General features: G+C 36.2%; 1 protein-coding gene across 12 annotated transcripts in view; it reads left to right on the forward strand.

Moving 5' to 3' along the window:
- TAFA5 (TAFA chemokine like family member 5) overlaps positions 1-23,773 on the forward strand; it is a 470,229-nt gene that overhangs the window by 357,590 nt on the left and 88,866 nt on the right. Inside the window, exon 5 of one of the 12 annotated variants that reach the window (XR_011138818.1) lies at positions 2,672-2,791. The exons of 10 other annotated variants lie outside the window; for them this stretch is intronic. Coding sequence is in view for 1 of the 2 variants with exons in the window: in XM_068931115.1 (XP_068787216.1) it covers positions 19,457-19,486 (30 nt within the window). In the remaining variant the exon portion in view is untranslated. Of the gene's footprint in view, positions 1-2,671; positions 2,792-19,456; positions 19,780-23,773 lie in introns of those variants that run through there. One more of the 12 variants, XM_068931115.1, reaches the window with a different exon arrangement.

A 23,773-nucleotide genomic window follows, 5' to 3' on the forward strand; every position in this document is an offset into this window, starting at 1 on the left:
ATATTATTAACAGACTCTACCCTACATGAAGACATCATTGTCAGTGGTGAGGAGAGGTTCAGCCCAAGAGCCAACTGTAGAGCAGCTCTGAGCGTAAGCCCTGATCTAATGTGAAGCAGCTTTCTACAGTTAGTATCGCCCATACAGACACACAAACACACACACATACACACTACTTTTCCGTCAAGCCAAACTAGCAACTCAAGAGTGTTTCAAGAAGCTCAGAATCCAGAAAGAGGGTGTGTGGTAGGGAAACAAAATAAGAAACAACCACGAGCTGCAATACACTCTTACTAAAATTAGAAATGTAGGTTTGGTCTTTGGTTGAAGGGTAAGGGAAGTTTTGGAAAATTGTGTCTTACGTTAACCCTATGAAGTGCATGATGTGATAAAAACCATTAAAAAAAAACTAAAAAGAAATAACAAGAGGGATTATTTCTTGTAGCAGTATTCTTAGGTCAGCAGCTGCTGTTGTAGTTAAGTAACTTCTATTTCCACTCCTAATCAACATATCTGGGTTGCTAGGCCCATACTGGCATCTAAGTATAGCAGCAAGGGTTAGCAATATCCTGGGAAGGGCCAGAAAAATGGTTACCAGGAACTGTGGGGTAATTAATGTGCAAATATATTAAGTGAATTACTACACATTAAATGTCTAATATTCAGTGGAAATAATTCTTGACCACATCTCCAGTGACAGAAGGATGAGGTCCTTAATTTGTTAATTTTCAATTTTGACGCACAGTTGCTAATCTAATATTTGCAGACCTTTTCTGCTAATGTTGGTTTGTATCTTAAAGATACTACTTAGCAGTAGGTCTTGCGTTATCATAGGGGCGATATATTATGTAGTGAGATATCACTGTTTGGTAAATGCTGAAGACAGACATTTGCTACCCATACTAAAGGCAGAACAGTACTGAACTCTGATGGACTGAGAGCAGCTGTTGTGATAATGTAAACTCTTGCATTCATTTCAGATGCTTGTGTAGAAGTATGGCTTTTTAAGTATTGGGTTTAGAAGTAGCACATGAAAAGGCAGTACTAGTTGAGACCCTGTCTGAGAGATGAGTCCCTTTTTGTGTGAGAATATATTTTAGGACATAGAGTTAAATGTGCTTCTGCCAAAAAAAAGGAAGAAATAAGATTCTCTTTCCATAATGAATTTAACATTTAATGTTTTTTTCCTATGAAAAAATCAAGCAAACAGCAAATGAAAATACTCTTTCTCCAAAGTGTAAGTGCAATTTCTGTAAGTTGTTTGGAAAGTGCTGCTGCTACTCTGTGTTTTGTGTCAAAGTTGTTTAGACTTTCTTTGCAGAGCCAGATTTTTTTTAGTGCCTGGCACTTTTTGTAATCACCTCTGGAAATAATGCAACCAAATCAGAATTCTCTCCTCACATGGCTAGCAGTGTTTTATATCCATTTTGTGCTCACTTTGCACAGCTATAAATGACTACACAAGGTGCAAGGCAAAGGAGAATCAGACTCAAAGTATACTCTAAATGGATCTGGATGTCACTTCTGCCCTGTCATCCTTTCTACAAGGTGTGAATGAACCAAGGATTTTTCATCTGCTAAGAGGCTTTTACAGTTGAGGATTGACTGGGCTAACTGCCAATCTATATATTAAGCAGCTGACTGTCAATACAAGGAAACAACATGGCAACTTGTAAAAAAAGTTGCTTGTAAAAGGAAAAAGCAAAAGAATGCTACACAATTGTTAGCACTTCGAACATGCTAAGTACTTTCATATAGCAAATATCTCTATAGTCACTTTAAAATCACCTACCTTTAAAAAGTTGTTCTGCTTTTTCTATTCTCTTTCCTCATTCAATACTTTTTTAAAAAAAGTTATGCAATCTTTTCCAAAAATGAATGTAGTTTCAATAGTGCCAGAAGATATGCTTTTTTCTTTTTTTTTTAAGATACTGCTTCTCTTCTTTGTATTTCAAGTACAAAACTTGCCAGTGTATAAATGAGAAGATACGCAATGTATTGGCTTTACGGGGGAGATTAATTTTAGCACTAAAGTGTATATATGTTGTCAATGATCCATCACTACTTAATTGTTACTTAATTAATTCCTTCTTCTACATGATGTGATTTCAATGCATGGAGCTTAACAGAACATTCATGCACCAGTTCCTCAGTAGCTAACCTTTCTAAACCTTTGCGATTTTACTGCTAAATTAGCTGAAGTGGGAAATTAAGAAATGAAGAAGCTAAGAGAGAGCTCACAGTGGATAAAAGGTGTAATTACTCTGACATGGAGCTCAGTGCTTAGCTAGTAAAATTTACTAAGGATCTAGCTTCACCAAGGGACGTGACTTTCTTAATAGAGTTTACTTACACACAGAGCAACTTAGCATTCCTTGCCATTAATATAAATGACATGCTGGCTGGGTTGGAAAGGCAATTTGTTCCTTACCCTGAGAAATATTATAGTTGTTTGTATTGGCTGCAATTTAAATGAAGATTTTCTGCAGATCTTTTCCTGCACAGACGTATGATAAAGATAAATTGGATAGTATGTACCAGCTTGTTTTTCATCCTTGACTTACCAGCGATGTGTTCTCATTCATACCATTACATTCAATTTTCGAAGTAAAAAGAAAGCCATATATATGTTACATATTTGTAGCATACTTGAGAATTTACTTTTTTTTAGACTGAAGACCAGCTGGAAATGTCCTGAGGCCATGGTCTAGTGGTCTGAGCTTGGGACTGGGAGCCAGAATCTCCTGAGCTCTAATCCCCGCTCTATCAGTGACTCCCTCTGTGGCCTTGGGTAAGTCACTAAACATCTCTGCCTCAGTTTCCCCAGCAGTAAACATAAGATTAGCAATTCTTAACTATGTAGCTCTGTGAATTTGGAAGTCCTAGGTTAATATTTTAAGAGGTTTAGAAACTCAGAGTAACTTAAAAATACAAGTATTGTTATTTATAAATGTCCTTATCAGTGATATTTGTGCTGTTATTAGGTATTCTCGTAACGCTGGCATTCCTGTACTTAGCCTCAGTTATATCCTAGATCTGAGTATCTCTAAGTGTACATTTCACATCACCACAGCTCAGCTGATTTCTTTAGGTTAAGCTGTTTTGGGGAGTTTTTTGACGTCTCCCTTGTTCTAGCTCTGTGTCATTCTAGGACACCATACTGACCAAAATAAATCTTCAGGCTATTAATCTGTCTTTAGACTGATTAAAGCAATGGAATAATTCAGGCATACCATGCTATCTCATATTAAGTTTCCCTCTCCCCCTTTGTGTGGGGGTCAGTTTATGGAACAGATACAGTATGCATTTGATCCATTTATCAGTGGTTCATCAACCGAGTTCCCTCACTGACCTAACTGTATCAGGAATACAGACCAAGATTAAAGAGAATATTTTTCACGAGGTTGGTGTATCCCTTCATCCTGATCCAAGGGCTGTCATAAGAAAAAATTAGGAAATTATGGTAGTGAATTTTCCATCATTCATGGCCAAGATGGTTGGGGGATCAGAATCTTTGGCTATATTTAAACTGTGGGACCAGAATGCTTGCCCATGTGCATGCACAATAGTAAGTCTCAGTCTCTTCTTGACCTTTTTTCTGCGCGGCCCTCATCATAAGGGCATGCCTGCCCCTGCCTCATGAGGGATGTTTTCAGCAGCAGCAGAGATATCAGGCCTCTGTAAGATACCCTTATGTGATGAGAAAGATCATTTCCTCAACTTGATCCTCTTGCAGATCATCCTCAGCCATGCTCATGCTGAATTTCTTTCTGGATCTCTAGAAGTCAGGTTTAAGAAATGTCAAAACCATTAATATCACTAAAAAATGTCTCTGTTCTTAGCACCTGCTGTCAGTCATCTAGATATTCATGATCTCTGAGACCATTGCTTCATCAAGCATTGTGTGTAACATAGGCCTCTGGAACTAATACAAGTAGGTTTGTCCTGAAATTGCTCTTTGAGTAAAGTTTTCTGAGCCCACTCCTGCATAACTGTGAATAAATAGGTATTACTTGGAGTCACCTATTGGAGTCATGAATTTGCATGTGGAATCAGACGATAAAGCAGACAAAGAGAATATGTACCAGTGACTGGAGTTCTTTAAGATGTGTTGTCAACGTGCATAGTCAATTCCTGCTCTCTCTGTCTCTCTCCTCCAGGGTCTTTCCCAGCATGCATCTGCAGTTAGACTGAACTACCTTATTTATATATGTTCTACTGCATATATTCATATGCCAAGTTGAAGAAGGGCAGGACACGAACACCTCTTCTGCAGATATTGTTAAGATAAAGAAGTCATGATATTTGCATTTCTGAGTGTACATATGTACTACCAGAACTAGGTTGTTGGTAATTAACCTCTCATTCTAATGTAATTGCATATCTACTGAGTCAACCCTAGGCACGCACCGGTGCTTTAACTGAACCTTATAATAATATTTTTGATTAATTTGGTATCCTTCCTAATAGTCCTAGTGCTTAGTTTTGTATTATAAGAGAAAATATATATTCTTTACATGTCAGATCCCTGTGTTCCATTGTACACTCTGTAAATTTATATCACCGGGAATTAGATTCAGCTAGTTATTTATTCCATGGCTTTCAAGAGAAGTCTATGCTGTGAACAGATACTATTTTCTCACATAGTCTGCAGCTAGGGTGTCAAAAGATTTTAATCCAATAGTCTCTAATTAAGTATTTTGTGGGCATAGATGTGAGTAGCTGCCTTAAAATTCAAGATGAAAGGTCAAGCAAGAAAACATTGTCCCCAGTTTATGGTTCAGATCAACTAGGATGAAAGATCAGAGATCTCAAATTTCCTTCACTGTATATTTTTATGTAGCCTATAAACTTTCTTTCTCAGTCTTCAACTATAGAGCAGGAAAAAAATTTATTCCAACTACAAAAACTGAAATAAATTTGTAGGATTTTCTTTTTGATGCTATAAATCAAAGAGTACATAGTTTAAATCACATTTTTTTGTGGGCATGTAACGGGAAACTATGAAGCCTGGAAGCTCGTATGTCACATTAACATCAAGAACGATACTAAAAACGTTACTAAAAATATTACACACCCATTTCACATAGTGTGAATATTCATGATGCAAATGTTAGAATACGAAGCTGTTACACATATACATCCATTTTGAAACATTTCTTTTTTCAGAATGCCCCCAAAAAGTTCTGTTCAGTCATGCAAAACAAACTGTAATTCTTGCACTGAGCAAAACAGATAATGAATAAAGAACATGAAATAGATGTGATAGTGTAGGAATTTTGATAGTCCTTTTGACACATTATCTTTTAAAATCATACTTGAAAATTAATTCAGAAAGGCCTGTCACATTGAATACTGCCATTTCAACAAGACCTGACTGAGGAGCTTTAAACAGCACATAATAGTAGGTAACAAGAGTATATTGATGTAGGTCAAGGTGGCCCAGGTGACAGATTTGTGCAAGGTCTAACTTTATTTTATTAGGAATATTTTCAAAAGCATAAAAGATGTTAAGTCCTTAAGTGTTATTGAAAATCTGTGGAAGGCAGGTGCATAACAGACATTTATGTATTTCTATATTCTCCTGCTCTATATCTGTTAAGCATCTGGAATAGAGCTCTGATACTCTGCAGCATTATGTCTACACGCAAGTTTCTTTACCTTGGGGGCAGACCTAAAGAATAATATTGGCTGTTTATCAGTGTAGTTAACTCCTGCCTCTGAGAGTTCATTCTCATCTACTTTTCCTGTTCACATGCATATAAGCATGCTAGGGTATGCAGGGAGGCAATTCAGCTTGCAGAGTTATTATAACATGATGATATCATGGTGAGACTTGAGCTATACCTGTGTTTTGTGAGAGATGAGCAGTCTCATTAGATGGCTGAGACAGGAGGTTGGAAGTGAACAAGACTGGCTGATGCTTGATTCATATAAAGCCAGGCAATGAGAGTGAGACAGGAAAATAAAGCAGCAGGGTACAGAACAATCGGACCTTTTCTTTCAACCAAGAGTACTGCTTCATGGTAGCCTAAACCAATCTAAGTTCTCGTAACAGCACAGGTAGCCTTCTGAATCTATGTCCCTCTAGTCTTTAAAGGAGATGGTCACCCCCTTGAAAGATGCTTGGACTGGATAGGACGAGGTTGAATGGTGATGTTTGTTATGCTGACTCACTGATATATTTTAATGGGAGTAGTATTTTGCAGACCTCTGGAGTAATTTCTTATCTTATACGTGAAGTGGGTAATATGGCTGGAGATGCATTTGGTCATGCCTTAAGTGATGGTACTACCTCAAATCAGAAGTAAGGGATTTCTGTAGCTAAGAAGTATGCAGTGCTGCTTTGGGTGAAAGGGGAACATCCTCTGTGTAATATGCTGCAGTTGTTTGGCATACTGTTCTAGCTTGATAAGGAATTAGTTATGAGTCAGTTCTATGAGTTCACTTGGCCTGTGAGATTTGACACATCTGGGGCTTGCACAAGGGCACAAATTATGTGATCAGATTTCTTTCTGAGAATTGCTAATTTTGACTTGAATTCATAATTAGGCACAGTCTAAGTGTCTGAGCCTAGGGCATGAGCCAACGTGCCCAACTTTGCTATCCAAACAGACAATTATGTGCTATCTAGGTCTACATCAGGACATTGAGTTTTCTCTTTCCAGTGGCTATATAGACAACTTAGGTATCTCTAGAAGACAATTCAAACCCCTTCAGGCTAGTTTTTATCCAATGATGATTTAAAAGTATATATACATTTCAGGGAGATAAGTCTGTAGCCTCTGTTTTAATCCCTTTTGAGTGTGTTATCTCCTGGGCTTGGGCAGACTCTGTCTTGTCTGCTCTCCATCAGACTTCCTGATTTGTATTCCTTGCTGCACAGTGGCTTAGCTTTTGGAAGAGGAGTGAAAAATAGTCGGATTCAGGTCATTTGCCTGGTGATCATGGCATTTTCCTGGAATGTAGGAGCTAGGGATTCAATCCCCTTTCCTCCAAATAGGCCATAAAGCCCAGATTTCCTGCCTCCTAGATGTATGGTCTGACCATTAGTTTAATAGTTAGGCAAAACATGAATGGGCCTGTTATTATCATCCTTAGTTGTGGGTAGAACCATATATTTTCTAACTTCTAATGGCTTAGTGGTTGATATTCTTATCTTCCTAAATCTGGGGGAAAGCAGAGGAGCCTTAGGTGACCATCTCAGAATGTTCACTTCTACGTATGCAGCTAAGTATGCAGAATTTAGAATTTTATTAAAATTTAAAATTCAGACTAACTTGAGAGATACCTAATAAATTTAAGTTTAAGGCATGGTAATTAAAACATTGGATTCCGCAGGTTTAGGCAGGCTGCCTCATCCTTTGTGTTGCTTGTGAAATAATCATTAAAGGGTTTTTTTTTCCTCAGACTTTCAAAATTTATCAATAGTAAGTTGCTATTTGTGGAAGAAAAAGGGGTTGGAGCCATTAGTAAAATTGAACCCAGACTCTGGCATATCTAGGCTACTGCAGGTAATCCAGAACATCTGACTTACATATATAGTGATGGGGTAATGTGTTTAGTGTGGGATAGGGGAGTGTTGCAAAATGCATTTGTGGGAGGCAAATCCCAGACATTTAAATATGATTACTGGCTTTAGTTTCGTAGTCACATTTTATGTCTTTATTTTTAAGTCAAATCATCACATGGTGCTCTCATTCCATGAAACAATTGGACCTGGAGGAAGACAGCCTTTCTTTCACCTCCATTTCACTTATTGTTTGGGTACAGAGTTTAAGTGTGTACCTGAATTTTTAAGGTATGGAAGTCATCCTGTTTCAGTAGCTTTTATTATATTAAGCATAATTCCTTTCATCTCTGTTTTTCCTTTGTGAACTGCTGTCTTATTCTTCTCATCCTTGGTGTAACTAACTCCACTGAAATCAGTGGACTTACATCAAGAATGAGTTTATCTGTGTATGTAATAATGCTAGCTATTAGGTACTCTAATTACAAAATACATGCTTTGCTGAACTGCTGTGTTTCTGTCATCTCCATCATTAATTGCTTCATCCTTCTTAAAAAGTGTTAAGAATATAAGCTCCCTGGCAGATGTTTACAATGATATCAGTGAGTCAGGCTAAGAGCACTTTGGTAGCATAGCATCCAGCTGCTCTACTTAAGAGAGTGTGAAAATGTCTCTACCTGCATTATCCAAATGGTCACACCGTTCTCATGTGTTGTTAGCTGGCTATAACGATACCCATACATATATTTAGTAATGCAGAAAAACACTTCCGTTCCATACCATAGAAGTCACAATTTATTTTTCATTTAGGAAAATAGAAAGAAAATTGGGCCAAAACTTCCTCTGATTGTAATTTTTTGCCTAGCATGCACTTTGGATTCAACAAATAAAAATCAAATTATAATAAATGGAGGGATATGTTATCTCTTTAATTATGAACTTAAAGGAAGTGAAAGGAACAGACAAGATCACATTCCCTGTAATTTAGACATCTCAGTGAAAGCTAGGAATGCAGCGTTTTATCTTGCATGTATATATTAACTATGTCAAATTAATGAACTTTAAAATGAAACAAAAATTTTGGAGTGTCTCCCAAAGTGCTGCAGAAGTTGCTGACAAGGCAGTTTATGTTGGAGTGTTTAGAAGATACAATACTGAGCACATTTGTCAGCTCTTAATAAAATTGCTGAAGTACCAGGAATTTGCATAGAAATAACACCGTTTTTAAAAGGAAAACAAACAAAAAATAGACATGCACAAAACATCTGCCATAGAAATGTCTGTGTTCATGCAAAGAATTCTGCCATGAAACCAAGAATTGCATAAAAACTTGGCACCATAGCTTAGAAGAGTATTATAGCTAGGTTATAAAGAGTGAAATATTTGCACATCCAGGTTTATGTGACTTTTCAAGGAAATGTTCATTACAGTGTTATAAAGCTTAACCAAAATCATATAATCTGACGGAAAAAAAAAATACTTATTTGTAGTTATCAGATGTAAAAATAATTTGTTAAGTAGTATATATTACATTACAAATTCAAATGTGTGGCTTTAGTTGTAAAATTGTTCTGTGAACAGTGGGACTAATGAAGTCATATTCTTTATCCTGTGCAATCCTGAGTAGTTTTCCTTAATGTGACCCAAAACTTCAAGAGGCCCAGACCTTCTTGGAACGTGAAAATATATCTAGTTCCCTCCTGTGTCCTCCTCTTCCCCTCACTGCCGTGTCGTGTGCTCCTTCCCACCCACAAAATACTCTCAGATACCTTACCAGATATTTGGCATTCTGGCAGTATGAGCCCTGGTTTGTGCAGGCTATATATGCTGATTGACCCTCCAACTGCAGTTCTTCCCTCAGCAGGAGCTTTAATAAGCATTAGTTAGTCATTAATAATTTGTTTATTCTGCCCTGATGCCAAACTTTCAATCTTTCAGGGACTTACTATTTTTGTGATCTCTATCAAATTTAGATGAAAGTAGTCGACAGGCTCAAAAGTTAATAGTTTGATAAGAGCCTATTAAACATCATAATTTGAAGACAGGTTAGAAATGTAGAATAGTTAAGTGTGTGTCATTGTTGATATTTTCAGATTGATTTTTATGGATTGATTTTACAAGTATCACATGATTTTCAAGTTCAGAGTTGTCACGGCTTTGCTTATGGAATGATCCACTGAAAAGCCATAATGGAGCTCACAAGAGTATTATAAATAATCACTATATATTTTTATGGAGCCTTAGTCCAGGCACAGACTACTCACAAATCAGGTACAGTTTGTAAAATTTTTGCTAGCGTCAACAAGACTGAAGACATACTGTGCTGTATTGACTACAGCATCAAATGAGAATCTTGGTACAGCTTTTAAATTGTCACCATGCTGCATTAATAAAACTGGAAGGAGTTTTCTATATGTTAGTTCAAGAATAGCTCTGTAATTCCACATTTAGGGAGTAGAATGTTCCCAAATAACCTGTCTCATAAGATGTGATTTCCTTTTTAATGATTTTAGTGCCTACTTACGAGCGCATAGGTAGACAATTATTATATCGAGAATATCGACTTTTACCCACTTGTAACCACATATCTTTATGCATGAGGGCATCTTTTGTAGACATGACGGGCTCAGCAGCCAGCCTCTCCTCATCCATGACTGGGTCTGGCCTACTGCTGTGATCCAGCCGCAGAAGACTTGGCCCAGTGACTGTATGCAGTGCACAGTGCCCATTACTTCCAGGGCAGTCAGCAAAAGGAGCAGAAGTGAACTAACACATGGACTTCATATGATTTTTTCTCAGCAGCATGGAAGCAGGTTCCAAGCAAATCTTATGCGAGTGAGACCACCATGTAACAATTACTGAAAAATATTTTCTCTTCAGTTCTTTTTCCCTGAGAGGAGGGCTAAAAATCCATTCACTTACCTTATTTGCTAATAATAGGTGGTGATATTTCCTCTGAGTATCACTATGTGTGGAAAAGCAGAATTTGTAGAGCTTATTTCAGTAACATTCTGTTGACCAGCAGTGAGTATGTAAGTTTCATCATACTGCACTGTTTTGTACTTACTTTACTGTATTATGTAAGAAAAATCTAAGGATTTCACTGCTTGGCATCAATGACCAGACTGCAGTAATGGATTCAGTACTCTTTCAGGTTGTCTTCTATTACTTGTTTATGTTCTGATTATAATTTTATTTTATTTTTCTTAGTATGTATATGAAAAGGTCTTTTACTGGTGAATAATCAAACATAGTAGAACTTTAATCTTTTCAATAAATGAATATCATCCATAAAAATAAAACTGAGTTCTGTAAAAGACAGAGATAATATTGCTCACAAATTATTTTCAAGCTGGTTATTCTAAAGTGGCTTATTATCAGTGCAGAAAGAAACTGACAGGTTATATTTCTTCATTCTCTGATTCTATCTTTGAGCACTGTGATTTCTGGAGCAATCCCTTTCAAACCCAATATTCCATTAGGAGACAACAAAAAAACGAAGAATAAGATCCTAGAGCAAAAATTATTAAGAAAACTCTAGAACAGGAGTAATGTCTGTGCTTGTAGCATTGCATATAGTATATGCTTCAGTAGAATGTTTTGGTCCAGCAGTCTCTCTTAGCTCCAGAAATCTCCACATAGCTCTTATGCCATAATTGTCATTATGGAATGGTATCCTTTCCTGGTCCTGGCCCCTAGGGAGGATTCATGGTGACAAGAGAAGGAGCTGAGTGGGGAGAGCCTGAGTAGATGCAAGATGTTATTTCTACTACATGCATACCAACCCCCTCTTGAAAGTTTCTCGGAAATTCTTCTTGAAAATTTTCCTGGAAAATCTTAGATTGCTTTGATTGATTGTTTTATTCACCATTTTATGAACAGACTTGATTCCTGGGATGGACTGTTCTTTAGAAAGCTCTAATAGAATTGAATTTGTTAAAAAGTGTTGTGGAAGACTGTAGCTAAGGCAGAATGGGGGCACCTCTTTGCTTACAGTCGTAGATTCCAACAGATTCTGGAGATGTATGAATCTATGAGTTCTGAGAGCAGAGTCCGTATTTTCATTTTATATGCTCACGCCCTCCACCTCACAAAGAAATAAAATAAAGACCTGAGGAGAACCTTCATAGGAGTGTGTATCATTTATATACATATTTTAGGGTAGAACAAGTAGGCCCTTTTTTTTTTTTTCTTTTTTTTATGTATCATAATTTTTAATTACAGCAACAGCCAGTAGGCTCTTCATTGTGAAGTTTCTGCCGAGAAAAAGGCTTGTAGACCAAACAGATAGGATGAGATTAATTTCTTCTTCTACAGTATATGGAGAGAGACAGGTCGAAGAAAAATAGGATGAATAACGTCAGAGATATACCTGACTCTCTTCATGTACTGTAGAGGGAAAGCAAACACAAGCTAAAACTAGGTGGCAGAGTTTGGTGAGATGTTTCCCACCTTTACAGTCGTAACTTTTTTTAAAGTAAACTGTGAAGATTAAAATGTTTTCCTGGACTCAGATGCCTTATTGGGTGAGGAAGCAGTTTCAGCTTTTGTTGAATGTGTTTTGCTTTTCAGAGGTCACAATAAGTTCAGTTCTCTCTGTGACTTAGAAGCCTACATTCTAATCATCTTGGACAAGATGATGGCCTTTGAAGCTGAAGGCCCATCTGAGCCTTTCATTTATAAAGCACACTGATTCTGACTACCAAAATCTTGCTCAGATTTTATCTGTTTAGGTAAAGGTGTAAAAGCCAACTAGCATCAAGTTGGTGTCATTTTTCTCCCAGAAAAGGTTGGTATATAAAATAGAAATTAAAAAGATTATATTTTCTTCTTAGGAATGAAAATTATCAATACTGAGATCTTAGAGCCTGCTAATAGCAATATCCCTTAGGATATTATGCCTTGATAACAGTAATCATTGGCATTTTTTTCTAATCTTCCTGAGAACAGTATAACAATGATATCAACTGTCCCATGTCTCTCCTCGGACTGGTACACTGAATGCTCTGCAGGCAACTAATGAAGGATTTCAGGATGTAAGTCTAGCATTTACCACATTGCATATTGAATGCCTCAAGGCATGGTAAATACTAATCCTGTAGTATCATCTGCCAGCTGAAAGATTTCGTCTTTCAGACAAGTTTCAAGTGAGATGGTTATTGGCCCACAGACACCTACTGTTGCTTTCAGTTGAGGACTTGCTCTCGGTCTCCCTTACTGCTATATCATGAACAGCACCTTAAATGTAGGTAATCTCATTAACACTCTGAGCCCTCTGAAGATAGAAAAGCCCTGATAACGTCAATCAGAGAGCTTTCATCTAGAGTGCATGAAGTACCTGGCTAGTCATTTGAGTCTAATTTTGTTAGATGATTGTAAAGAAAGGGCAGTGAGCCCGTGGGCTCACCAGTCTAGAGGACTGCTGCTCTTCCAGAGCTCTGTCCCTCCTAGAGCCTATGCAAGCTAACTTGACTTGACTTGATCACAGGAGCGGTTCGAGGGTGGGGGAAGATCTATCTTTTACAGTCCTGTGGAAACAAAATCTCTCAAATTAGGATGAGCATGAGGAATGTAGAAAGCACTAGACGTACATAACCAATTTGAAAAGTCTAACAGCTACAGTTCCTTTTATAAAGAATGTATTTTTTGCTCCTTTGTTTACTTTCTGTAAGCATATTTTCCTTTTGATGCACTGAAGTGCAGTGAAGCCATCATTCTCTTGCCTTGTGGTGAAGAGTGGCCTATATTTTTTAGCATGTCTCAATTACTAAGACATATCTCAGGTAGATTGCACTACTGTTTACATTTTTGGACATAAAAAGTTCAGTTATGCATAATAAAGATGAAGGATCCATCATTACCGTCGTCTTAGTAAAAGTCCTTGTTAAGATAGGAGCTCGGGATGTAACTTATGTGTCACTGCAGTACACTGTAATAAAGGCAAATAAACAAGAATTTGAAGAGCCTAGGGCTAGGATTCTGATGGATTTATTTATATGAAGAACGATACGTTTGCATTAAAATTATTTTTGTATACATTTCATTTTTGTCCTTGGAAAAGTAGATGGTATATCTGAAATATTATTTTAAAACTTATGTTCTAAAAAGAAAGTCCTGGATAATAAAGGATAAGTGGTTGCAAAGACCGTTTTTTTTGGCCTTTTGTTGTTATTCAGAAGGTTCACAGTAGTAAGCTGAAGTTTTCAGAGTGATCTGAGGATGAGACCTTTACTTTGTAGGTGATTTACAGTAACACTTCTTCAACTGGGAAACGCATACTCCCTGGAAGGATATGGGATGAACACATATGAAGGGAGAGGATTGGTGCCAAGGGCAGAGGAGAGGGTATATCTGGGAGGAGGAAGCTGGGACAGAGATGACGGCAGGGGAGGCAGCCAACCGAGATGACTTCAGCTAAGGGAAGGAGGAAGGTGAAAAGATATTGCAATGAACAGGAAAGGAGAGATGTTGCAGCGAACTGGGGAACACCCAGTCCAGTGGTTGCCACTGTGACAGTGACAACTGCAGCTGCCTGGCTGGATGTAGTTGGGAAGATATCTCTGTTTTTTCCATTTCAGAACTAGTTTTGTAAGGTTAGGAGCTGAAGTTCCCAGCTATTTAGCTGCAGACTCTTGAAGCTTAGTGATCATTTTTGGTACGCTGGTTCTGTTGGTTTTGGAAGCTTGCAAATGGGTAACTTTTTGCCCTTTTTTTTTTTTTGTGTGTGTGTGTGTGTGTGTGTGTGTGTGTGTGTGTGTGTGTGTGTAGTGGAGGGATGCCTGGGTCAAAGGACATTGAGAAGGGAAAATAACAAAGAAGCAAAAAAGTCTTGTTGATGGTAGGTTGCTGCCACAGTAGGTCTATGTGAATAAAGCACTGCAAATTAAGGAGGGTATCAAGACTTATTTGTAGGACTTTTCAAAGCAGGAAGTTTGTTAAAAGCTTAGCATTTCTTTGAATGAACCTCTATAGACCTGAAATGGATCTGAACTATCTGTTTTAAAAAACTTCAGATGGACACACTCTAATTTAAGAACACAAATCTGTTTCTGTTAGATAGGTTGTAGAGTCCACTCTCAGGGGAAGACTACACATCCTTCTTCAGCCTGAGTAAAGATTTCAGTGTTTGATTTATTCATATAAAAAGACTTATTTATTTAAAAAAGATTTATTTATTCAAATAAAAAGATTTATTGAATAAAATGGTTCAACTGAAGCAAAAATCCGCCAGTTACAAATTTTCTTTAGTTTTCATTTTTAGGCTCTGAATGAGCTAAAATGGATGATACTTATCACACCTGTATACAAGCACATTGTGAATATTAATTGTAATGTAATTACATTTCATGCCAAGAGTTAGCATCCTTAAGAATAAACGTAACTTCTTAGAAGATTTATATATTTATTATTTTCTTGTTAAGATTCCAAAACCATTTTCCTGGTTAAAAAAATAACCAAGCAACGACATTGACTTTGTGCATCTAAGTAAACTGGGATTTAATAGGGGAGCACCGACACTCACCAGCGATGTTTAGTTTTTTCAGAACCTTCTGCATTTCAGTGTTCATACCTGTATGTTTTTTCCCAACTTTACTGTATCATTCCTTGTTGAAATTCCTGAAGTGCAATTTGTTGATGGAATCGGGAAATGTGAAAAATACTAAGGGAGGTGATTCTGTATTCCAGATCTTTTATCTTAGAGCCTTCCAGACTACTAAATCACTGTCTGATGGAGGTAATTTCTTGTTCTAGGTACTGGGCTAACAGATTATTTTACTTTAACTTTTCAGCATCATATTTCTGGCGTCTCACTTTTAATGTTCTATACTAATACACTGTAATGGCACTCACTGACTTGTTAAATGAGAAATGGAAGAAATACACTGTTTTATTTATTGTACCAAATGAAGAAAAAAAAAGGCTGTTTTCATCTTCATAGTGTGAAAGATGTTGGGTTTTTTTATCCCTGCAGATGTTAGCGGATTTATGCCATGTAAATTGTATATGTTAATGATGTTCCAAAATGTTCTAATCAGTGTTTATTCTGTCATATTTTATTTATGTTTGTTTTCCAGAATGTATGAGAGTGTGATACAGGAAACTTCAAAATCATAATAAAGTGGCCAGATTGAAATATAGGTTTCAAGTTAACTACAGAGTTATGTATTTTAATTAAAATAGTTGGTAAATATATATTATAAATACTCAGAGGAGTCCTAATTCGTATTTTAAAATAGTATTTTAAAATATTTCTTCTGCAATTATCTCAGAAGTCTTTTCCAGCATAAAGTGGACAGAGTGCTGATGATCCAGGAAAATCATGTTGACATACTTTAAAAATATCTAAGAATAAATTTTTAAAATGTTATATTTAAACTTCAAAGCTGAGCTTTTGGAAAGTTCTTTCAGCATGTTTTGTGTTGTGAATGTAAATTTATATAGATGTGAAGAATATGATTGATAACCATTAGATTGCTATGTGAAAGCTATACACTGCATTTTCCATTGTCTTCCAGAGTTTTCCCGACTACAAATAATTTTTGCAGATTTTTTGGGGAGGTAGGTGGAAGTTAGGTTAGGTGGAACAGATCATATTTCTGCTTAGGCAGAAGAAAGACATAATTCTTCCTAGAAAGCATGCTTCCCCCATGTATCAGTATCAATACGCACACCTAGACATTTAATGTAGCAACACAGGGAAATTTGAGATCAGACTGAGAAGTGGGTAGAGAGTAAAAGTACTTGGAGGACTGGGTAGAGCTGGAAATTAGATAATGCTGTCTTGGTGTAATTTTATTTTAGACTTGATTTAATGTGATGATAATGGTTCCTTGAAAGATAAAGAATTCAATCTGTATTCTGAATATCATTGCACAGCCACACCTTTGAATCTCTTCCATAGCCATTGCATCACAGTAAATCCAAGTGACCAGAATTCATGAACATGCTAGTAAGTTATGATTATGTCAGGCTGAAGTCAGTTTTTGAAAAAGGCAATCAGTAAAGACTGCAGCATTGTGCAGCATTTGTATATTTAGCTTTCTTGTGGGAATACAGGGTATATTTTGGTGATATCTGAAAGCCAAAAAGACACTGAATCCCCTGTTTTTTTATTTAATAAGCAAGTATGCTACACATCACAGAACGCCTTGAATTGTATTGTTTTTGTGAAATAAATTATTTTCAGTTTACTTCCTCACATTTGCTGTTCTGGTCTTTTTTGCTATCTGTGTCAACTGCTTGTTTTAATTAGTTGCTTAAAGATTGTCTACATAACTGTCACTGCTGAAATCTTTCTTATGTACAGGTTAATTTACTAGAATGATGATGTACTGGGCTTGTTCAGGTCACTGAGTGATAACAGGTTTTATGCTGCAGACCCTAGAGACATGTTTATAGAGTCTATGATGTGTTAAACCATGATCCTGCTGAAATCAATGAAAGTTTTTCTGCTCGGTTCAATGAAATCAGAATTTCACTTAATTTTGAAGAGCTGCACAATCCCCATACTGTCATGCTGGATGTGGCATTTGTGTCTTTGAGTCAATCAAAGGTGTGATATTCATATGAAGTGATTTTACAGTGTTAAAACCTTGTTATAATCAATGTATATAATCAGAAGCGTCTTTGCCGGCTCATGGTTTTGGTTTATTCTATTGTGTGGATGGAATGGCTCACGTTAGAAGTATTTATCTACTGCATACATCCCTCAGAAAATAAGAAAACACAGATTCTGACTTTTAGTCAAACCAGACACTATTGCACAGATAGCTGAATACAGTCATAGTAAACATGCATTGGCATGCAATTTTTATCATCATAAATTAGCACATAGTGTGCTGTGTAGCCTTTACACACACTACCACCGCTAATTTGAATATGTGGATCTATATACAACATATGCATTTCCTTCTTTTAAGAAACATTTTACTTTATCAATAGCTTATTAACAAGATTTATGTAGATTTTTCAATTAAAGGTATTTCCCATAAGTACACGGATTACATGGAAAATACAGAAAAAATTAGATATATCAGTGTGGGTATTTGAGGAGCAAAACTAATGAGGAAATGGATTTGCTGAAGCCTAAAAGTGGTTCCAGAGAATAAGGTAAAGTTGGAAATGGCGGAACTGAACAAGCTATTTAAAGGTACTGTCTGAATATGACAAAGCTTATATTTTTAATTGTGAAAGTTTGAGGCTAAAGTTATAGCCATCTTTGGATTTCTCTTGAGCTAACTGCAGGCACTTACTCAGCAGATAAGCCGTGCAGTTAGTGACTTTGATAACATTTCAAAGGCAGTATTTGTGCAAGGATGAACTGTTCTGGAAAAATTTCTCAAGTGAATGAGGTACAAACAAGTTTTCTCTGAAGACAAGGCCATTTGTTTCAACTGTTTTATTTCAAACGGAAGTATTTTTGCCACCAACTGATAAAGAATACCGTATTATTTTGCAGATTTTATCGATCCTCCTTATTTTTTATTTCCGCCAATCTGTAAGAAATTCCTGTCATTACATCAAAAGATAGCTTTTGCCTTTTTTCACTGAGTATTTTCATTATAATCATCAAAAAGAAAAGAAAAGATCCTTTTTTTCATAGCAGTGATGCAGGGTAAATGCAAGTAAATACTTCTAATAAGGTCATTTTAGCTCTTTTCTGTATACCAAATAGATAAATTCCTTTCCTGTATTATTTGCGACTATTCCACTGTTCCACATTCATCTTCTATGTAATATGAAATGAAAGTCACACTTCATATTAGACTTAAAGAAGAATACTTGAGATCCAGGCTAATCACAGAAGAGGCACACAATCTCAGTCCTTTCTCTAGACTTCAAGACACCTCTGTTTGATGACTTCACCTTTGAAAGATATCTTTCAGTACTTGAGTCCCTAAGGATAGCAATGTCTAGAGATTTCACTAGTCATTTTCTGATCTTTGCAAACTGGGATTGATTTTCCTCACCTTAACATGTAATTGTATCTATTTGTCCAGGACTGGGCACTGACCCAAACCAGTAAAAGCCTGGAGTTTATACAGGACCTAGAGTTAGGTACAGTGCTTTAATTATTTTTCTGCTTGATAATACAATTGTACCAGGGTCAGGACTTAATTAGGAACGTTATTGTGCAACTACTTAACAAGAAGACTCTCTGTCCCACAGAGTTAAGAACTGAAAGAGATATGTATAAGCAGACTGAACAGAATGCATATGTACACCTGCTTGCTTTTACTATCATGACCTACTTTCATTGATTTCAAAAAGGATCATTCACGATAGTAAAATTATGGATATACCTAAATGGCATAGGAAGAGGACCCAAGTTAAGAAAATAGCTTACTCATTTTGCTATGAACAGTGTCTTTACACGTAATTTCTGTTAATTTAATTTTATAGGGGTTTAATAACTGCAGTTTCTGGCAAATAACAGAGAGATTATTTTATCTTGGTTTATCAAATTACAATTTGCTTGCTTTCCTTTCCACTTACCAGTATTGTGATTGCTATGCACTTAGTATGTTTTAGTATTCCATTGGCTGCTGGCAACTGACTCCTCTCCTGCAAAGAGAGATGAAATAAGCAATGAGCTGAAGTCTTCCAAAAGTAAATTGCAGTTTTGTAGCTGAGAACAGAAACCTGACTGTTTATACTTTGCAAATGTAAATTTGAACACTCAAAAACTTATTTTCATTGCAATGCAACTGAATTTACACAGTAACTATAGAGAGAATTCATTTTCTAATGTACTTTAGACAGCACCTTACCTTTCTTTCCATATATCAGCCTGGATTTTTACCACAGATTTGGAACTTGACTAAGATATCACATTTGGAAAGATGGTGTAAGTGTTTAGTGTGAGTTGTTTTATTACTGCAAAGTACAGAATTTGGGGAACTGATCATTTCTCTTCTCTCTCCCTTGTGGCTCAGCTTTTGGCAGGTCAGCTTGCTGCCTACAGAGACTGATTGATCTCTCACGGCATGGAAATGGCAGGTGGCTTGTTAGGCCCCCAGTGGGACTTACTTCAGTCTGCAGTGTTCTCTCTCTTCTTACAGTACAGTTAATAGACTCTATCTTTTGGTGTCTCAATCTTTAACCAGCAAACAAAATGGAGCCTATTACATACAACCAGTATTCCACGTTTTAATTATGGTTATTCAGTGCATGATCACAAACACCTGGAGCTGAGAAGTGAGCCTGGAGAAGGATAGAAGATTTTTGTTGTGGAAATTACCTGTAGTCCACATCCTACTACATCTTAATGAAATAAAGTCTGAATAGAGGGTATTTCAACTGAAAATTTTATAAACATCTCTTGGAGGAAAATTCAAAATATTACCTTCCTAGAGGATAAAATTACATTGGATGCTGTATTTTAAACAACTGTGGACTCATGAATAAAGAAATATACTTCTTACTAAACAGGAAGTGAATCTTTGTTGAGGAGGTTTTGCAAAAATGAGTTTAAATCACAGACCCATTCATGAACTTCAGGTTTATACTGCTGATGTTCTTCATCTAGGTTATTTGTGAATTAACCTTACATTTTGTCTGATTCCTTCACTGAATTAATGTATCCGCTTGTGTCAGAAGCACAAGTTATCAGGTAAGTTGTTTGTAGATTATTAGTTTGGAAAAGACCATTGTGTTATTAAAAAAAAAAGAAAGTTCTAAAAAGCAATTTTTTATGGCAAACTTGTCTACCATCAACAGTCAGCCGTGGGATCTTATTTTACCTTTGGTTGCTGGATGAGAAAATACATGACAAAAATCTTTTCCTTTGATCAGATGGGTTGGTCTCTATGAATTGCTCATTAGGTCTCTTTCCATTCCATTAATTATTTTCTAAACTGTTCTCTGAAACCCTTCCATTTTATCTATGTTCTTCTAGATGACTACTTTAGCAGAACTTAACATAGTGTTCCAAATGTGATTATATCTTTCAAAGCAGTCTTCTACCTACTCAATAGTGAAGCTCCTTCCTTTATACATCCAGAGGTCATATTAGGTAAGTTTCTTATGGGAAGGTTATGTTCAGCCTGGCCCCCAGTCACTGTCCCACAGCACTTTTTTCTTGGAATATACTATAAGATCTTGTAAGAATGCCATTCAGTCTTTATTCCTATAGGTATTACCTTAATTTGGCCATACGAAAATTCATATTTTTTGTCTATTTACAGTTCATCAAGAAATTGAGCATCCGGTAGCAAGGAAGATACCTACTCATTACTCTCACAGTATTTGCGTTGTCTGTAAATTTTACCAGAGCTGATGTGAGGTTTTCTTCTTGCTTCAAGTTACTTATGTACAGGTTAAAAAGTGTAGGGCCAAGAAGTGATCCATTTGCAAGGAAAGACAGGTAGGGTTTCTAGGCAGTGTATGTTGTCTGTTTATGTTTGCAGTCTGATAGCCAACCAGATAGTTAGTTTTATTCCATTTAATAAGTTTCATTTTTTTACCATTATAGCTTTTTAAAATTCAGATAACTTTTGAGTAAGCACAAGTTCTAAACGGATGGTTGTCAGCATATTTATTGAATCAAGAATTCCTTTACATTCACAGAGGAAACATGAGCACTATGAAATAAAACTTCATGTACATTGTGTTTTTCTTTGTGATCTTCTGGTTTAACGGTAGGCCAGATAGAAACACAGCAAAGTGAGGAATTATATTTATACTACATTGCAAATGTCGTGTCTTCTACTTTTTAGAAGCTATTGGAAGAAAATTTTTCCTTTGAAATATTGAAAACCATAGTATGACTTTTGGTAACTAAAAATATGAGAGAATAGTTATGACTTAGTGCTGGCTGTATTATGCTGATTGCTAGTAATTTCTCCATAATTTTTTTTGTTTCATGTGATGTACACAAAACCTTGGCAAAGCTTCTTATAACCAGGAAACTAGATTCTATTTCTAAAAACAGAGTCTTTAGTAAAATACTAGGTTTATATATATATATATATATATATATATATACACACACAGACACACTTTTTTTAATTTAAAGAATGGGTTTGTGGAGCTCTACATTAAAACTGATAAGGTAGCAAAGGTTTAGTTTTGCTACTGAAGTATCTCATGCCTCCAGGATAATTTTACAGCTTAGCACACAGTGTTTTTCTTTTATGGAAAGGAATAGAACAATTCATAGAGTATTTATCCCTAAGAGCTGTTTTCTACCTTCTTAAATCTTTGCAGGATTGAGTTAAAACAAGGAGAAACCTGTGTGAAGTCCAAGAGGACTGGTGAAGGAATCTTCCCTCCTATATATTGCAGCAAGTGTGTAACTGCCCTGAGAAGGTTATTTCAGGGACACAGAAAAAACGGGAAAACATGACCATTTCCTTGTTTTCTTGAACTGACTATTTTAATAGCTTTCTTTTTCAGGCAAGAACTTACTGAGGGAGCTTTTGCCTGCTTGGTGACTAGCCTGAGCTGGTATCATGGCATTCTTACGCCTGTCCATCCTGACTTTATTTTAGGAAGGTTTATTCCTTTAGGTAGCTACCTGTGACTATGAGAAGGGCAACAAAAGGCATAAGTTACCAAATCAAAGGCTAGACTGTGTGAAATGTTCATCTTGCAGGTAAGCCTTTTTAAAGATTTCATCAACGGAGCTCAATACTCCATGGGGATCAATCTCACTTTTCGCAAAGAGGAGCTATTTCTCTGACCCTACCAAGTCTATTTACCCTCAAAGGATAAGTTCTGCAAGGTCTCCCTCTCTATGCAGAATCTCAGATTTGTGCCGGGGAAGTACGGAGTTGCCGTCATTGATACTTTTATTCCTATCCACTTACATGCATAGGACTGCTGTATTTGATATATATACTTAAGGTCACATGTAGAATTGAAATTCATTGTTCTGTTCCTTGAATCAAAATATTCACAATAGCAGCCACTCCTGCAGTTGTTTAAGTAAGAACTACACTGAGTTTCTTCTCTTTCTTGCCAAGTGAGCAACATTTAGAGTGCTACAATAAGTCCATAAGCGCGTGCTACTGAAGAGAAACAGACATTCAACTGTATATAGAAAGATTAATATTCTTCAAGAAAGATTAATATTCTTCAAATAGACATCTGAGATGATGGTGTACAGCATTACAAATCCTACTAAACCAAATGTGAGGTCTTGTATTGTTTTAATTCATGCTGCGTGAGAACTGACCTGAATGTGGGCTAAATAAAAATGAAGTCCAGTCCTGGGAATTTGGTCCTTTTTTCTTCTGTTAAAGTAAAATGAATGAGCTTGGATTCTCTTTCTTATGGTTTGGATGATTTCTTAAGGTATCTAAACTGTATTGTCCAGCATTGTGCTGCTAGTGTGATTTCTGTGGGACAGCTTGGTTATTCTTCAATATTTTATATTTCTAAAAGAGAGCTTACATTAAAAAAGGAACGTAACGATCTGTGTTCAGACAAAGTTAAGATATGTTTACTGAATTCTCAAAAATGTCCTGTCTTAGCTCAGTTATTCCTTCTTAATTGGACTCAACTGTGTTTCAAAAGCATTCCCAGTACTGAAAAAATAAAAGCAGTATTATTATTGTGACTTAATAACAGACCGTTTAAAAACTAATAAATTTGTGTTGTCATACCAGAGAGACTGCTCTAGCAATAAAAGTGTACTAAAAAAGCTGCATTATTCAAGTAGACTAATGTTAAGTGACTCTTTTATGGCGTGAAGTTATTTTTCTCACTTTTAGCAAATAGAATAAAGAATAATATTTTTTAACTTTTATTCACAAGGTTTTTTTTTATTGTTAGATATTCTTTGAATCAGCAAGCATAATATGAAAGTTTTAATTGCATTCTTTATTTAAAGAAAAATATATGCTATGAGAACACTGAGCCCTATAAAAACAGGGATTTTAACTTCTAGGCTGAAGTAAAATGCCTAAATCTGATTGACCAAACTCACGTTCTTCCATGCACCAGTTAGGAATAACGCAGGGTTCTTCCATGCACCAGTTAGGAATAACGCAGGAAAAGAAAACATTGCTATTACATTCCCAAAGGCTATTTACAGTAATTGTGCAACATTAGTCTCAATTTTCCATGAAACAGTGTTTCATAGACTCATTTTAAATACGTAAATGGTAAATAATTGAAATAAATGAAGATGTACGTAGCTGTTCATTTGCCAAAAGACTTTTTAAATACAGGCCCTTTTATGTTATGCTAGATGAAGCAATGCACATGAAGTGCTTAGTTCAGTAAATAAAGAGGGATGATCTTCTACAGGAAAGTAAG

Source organism: Struthio camelus, chromosome 1, assembly GCF_040807025.1.
Source record: "Struthio camelus isolate bStrCam1 chromosome 1, bStrCam1.hap1, whole genome shotgun sequence".
Taxonomy (NCBI): Eukaryota; Metazoa; Chordata; class Aves; order Struthioniformes; family Struthionidae; genus Struthio; species Struthio camelus.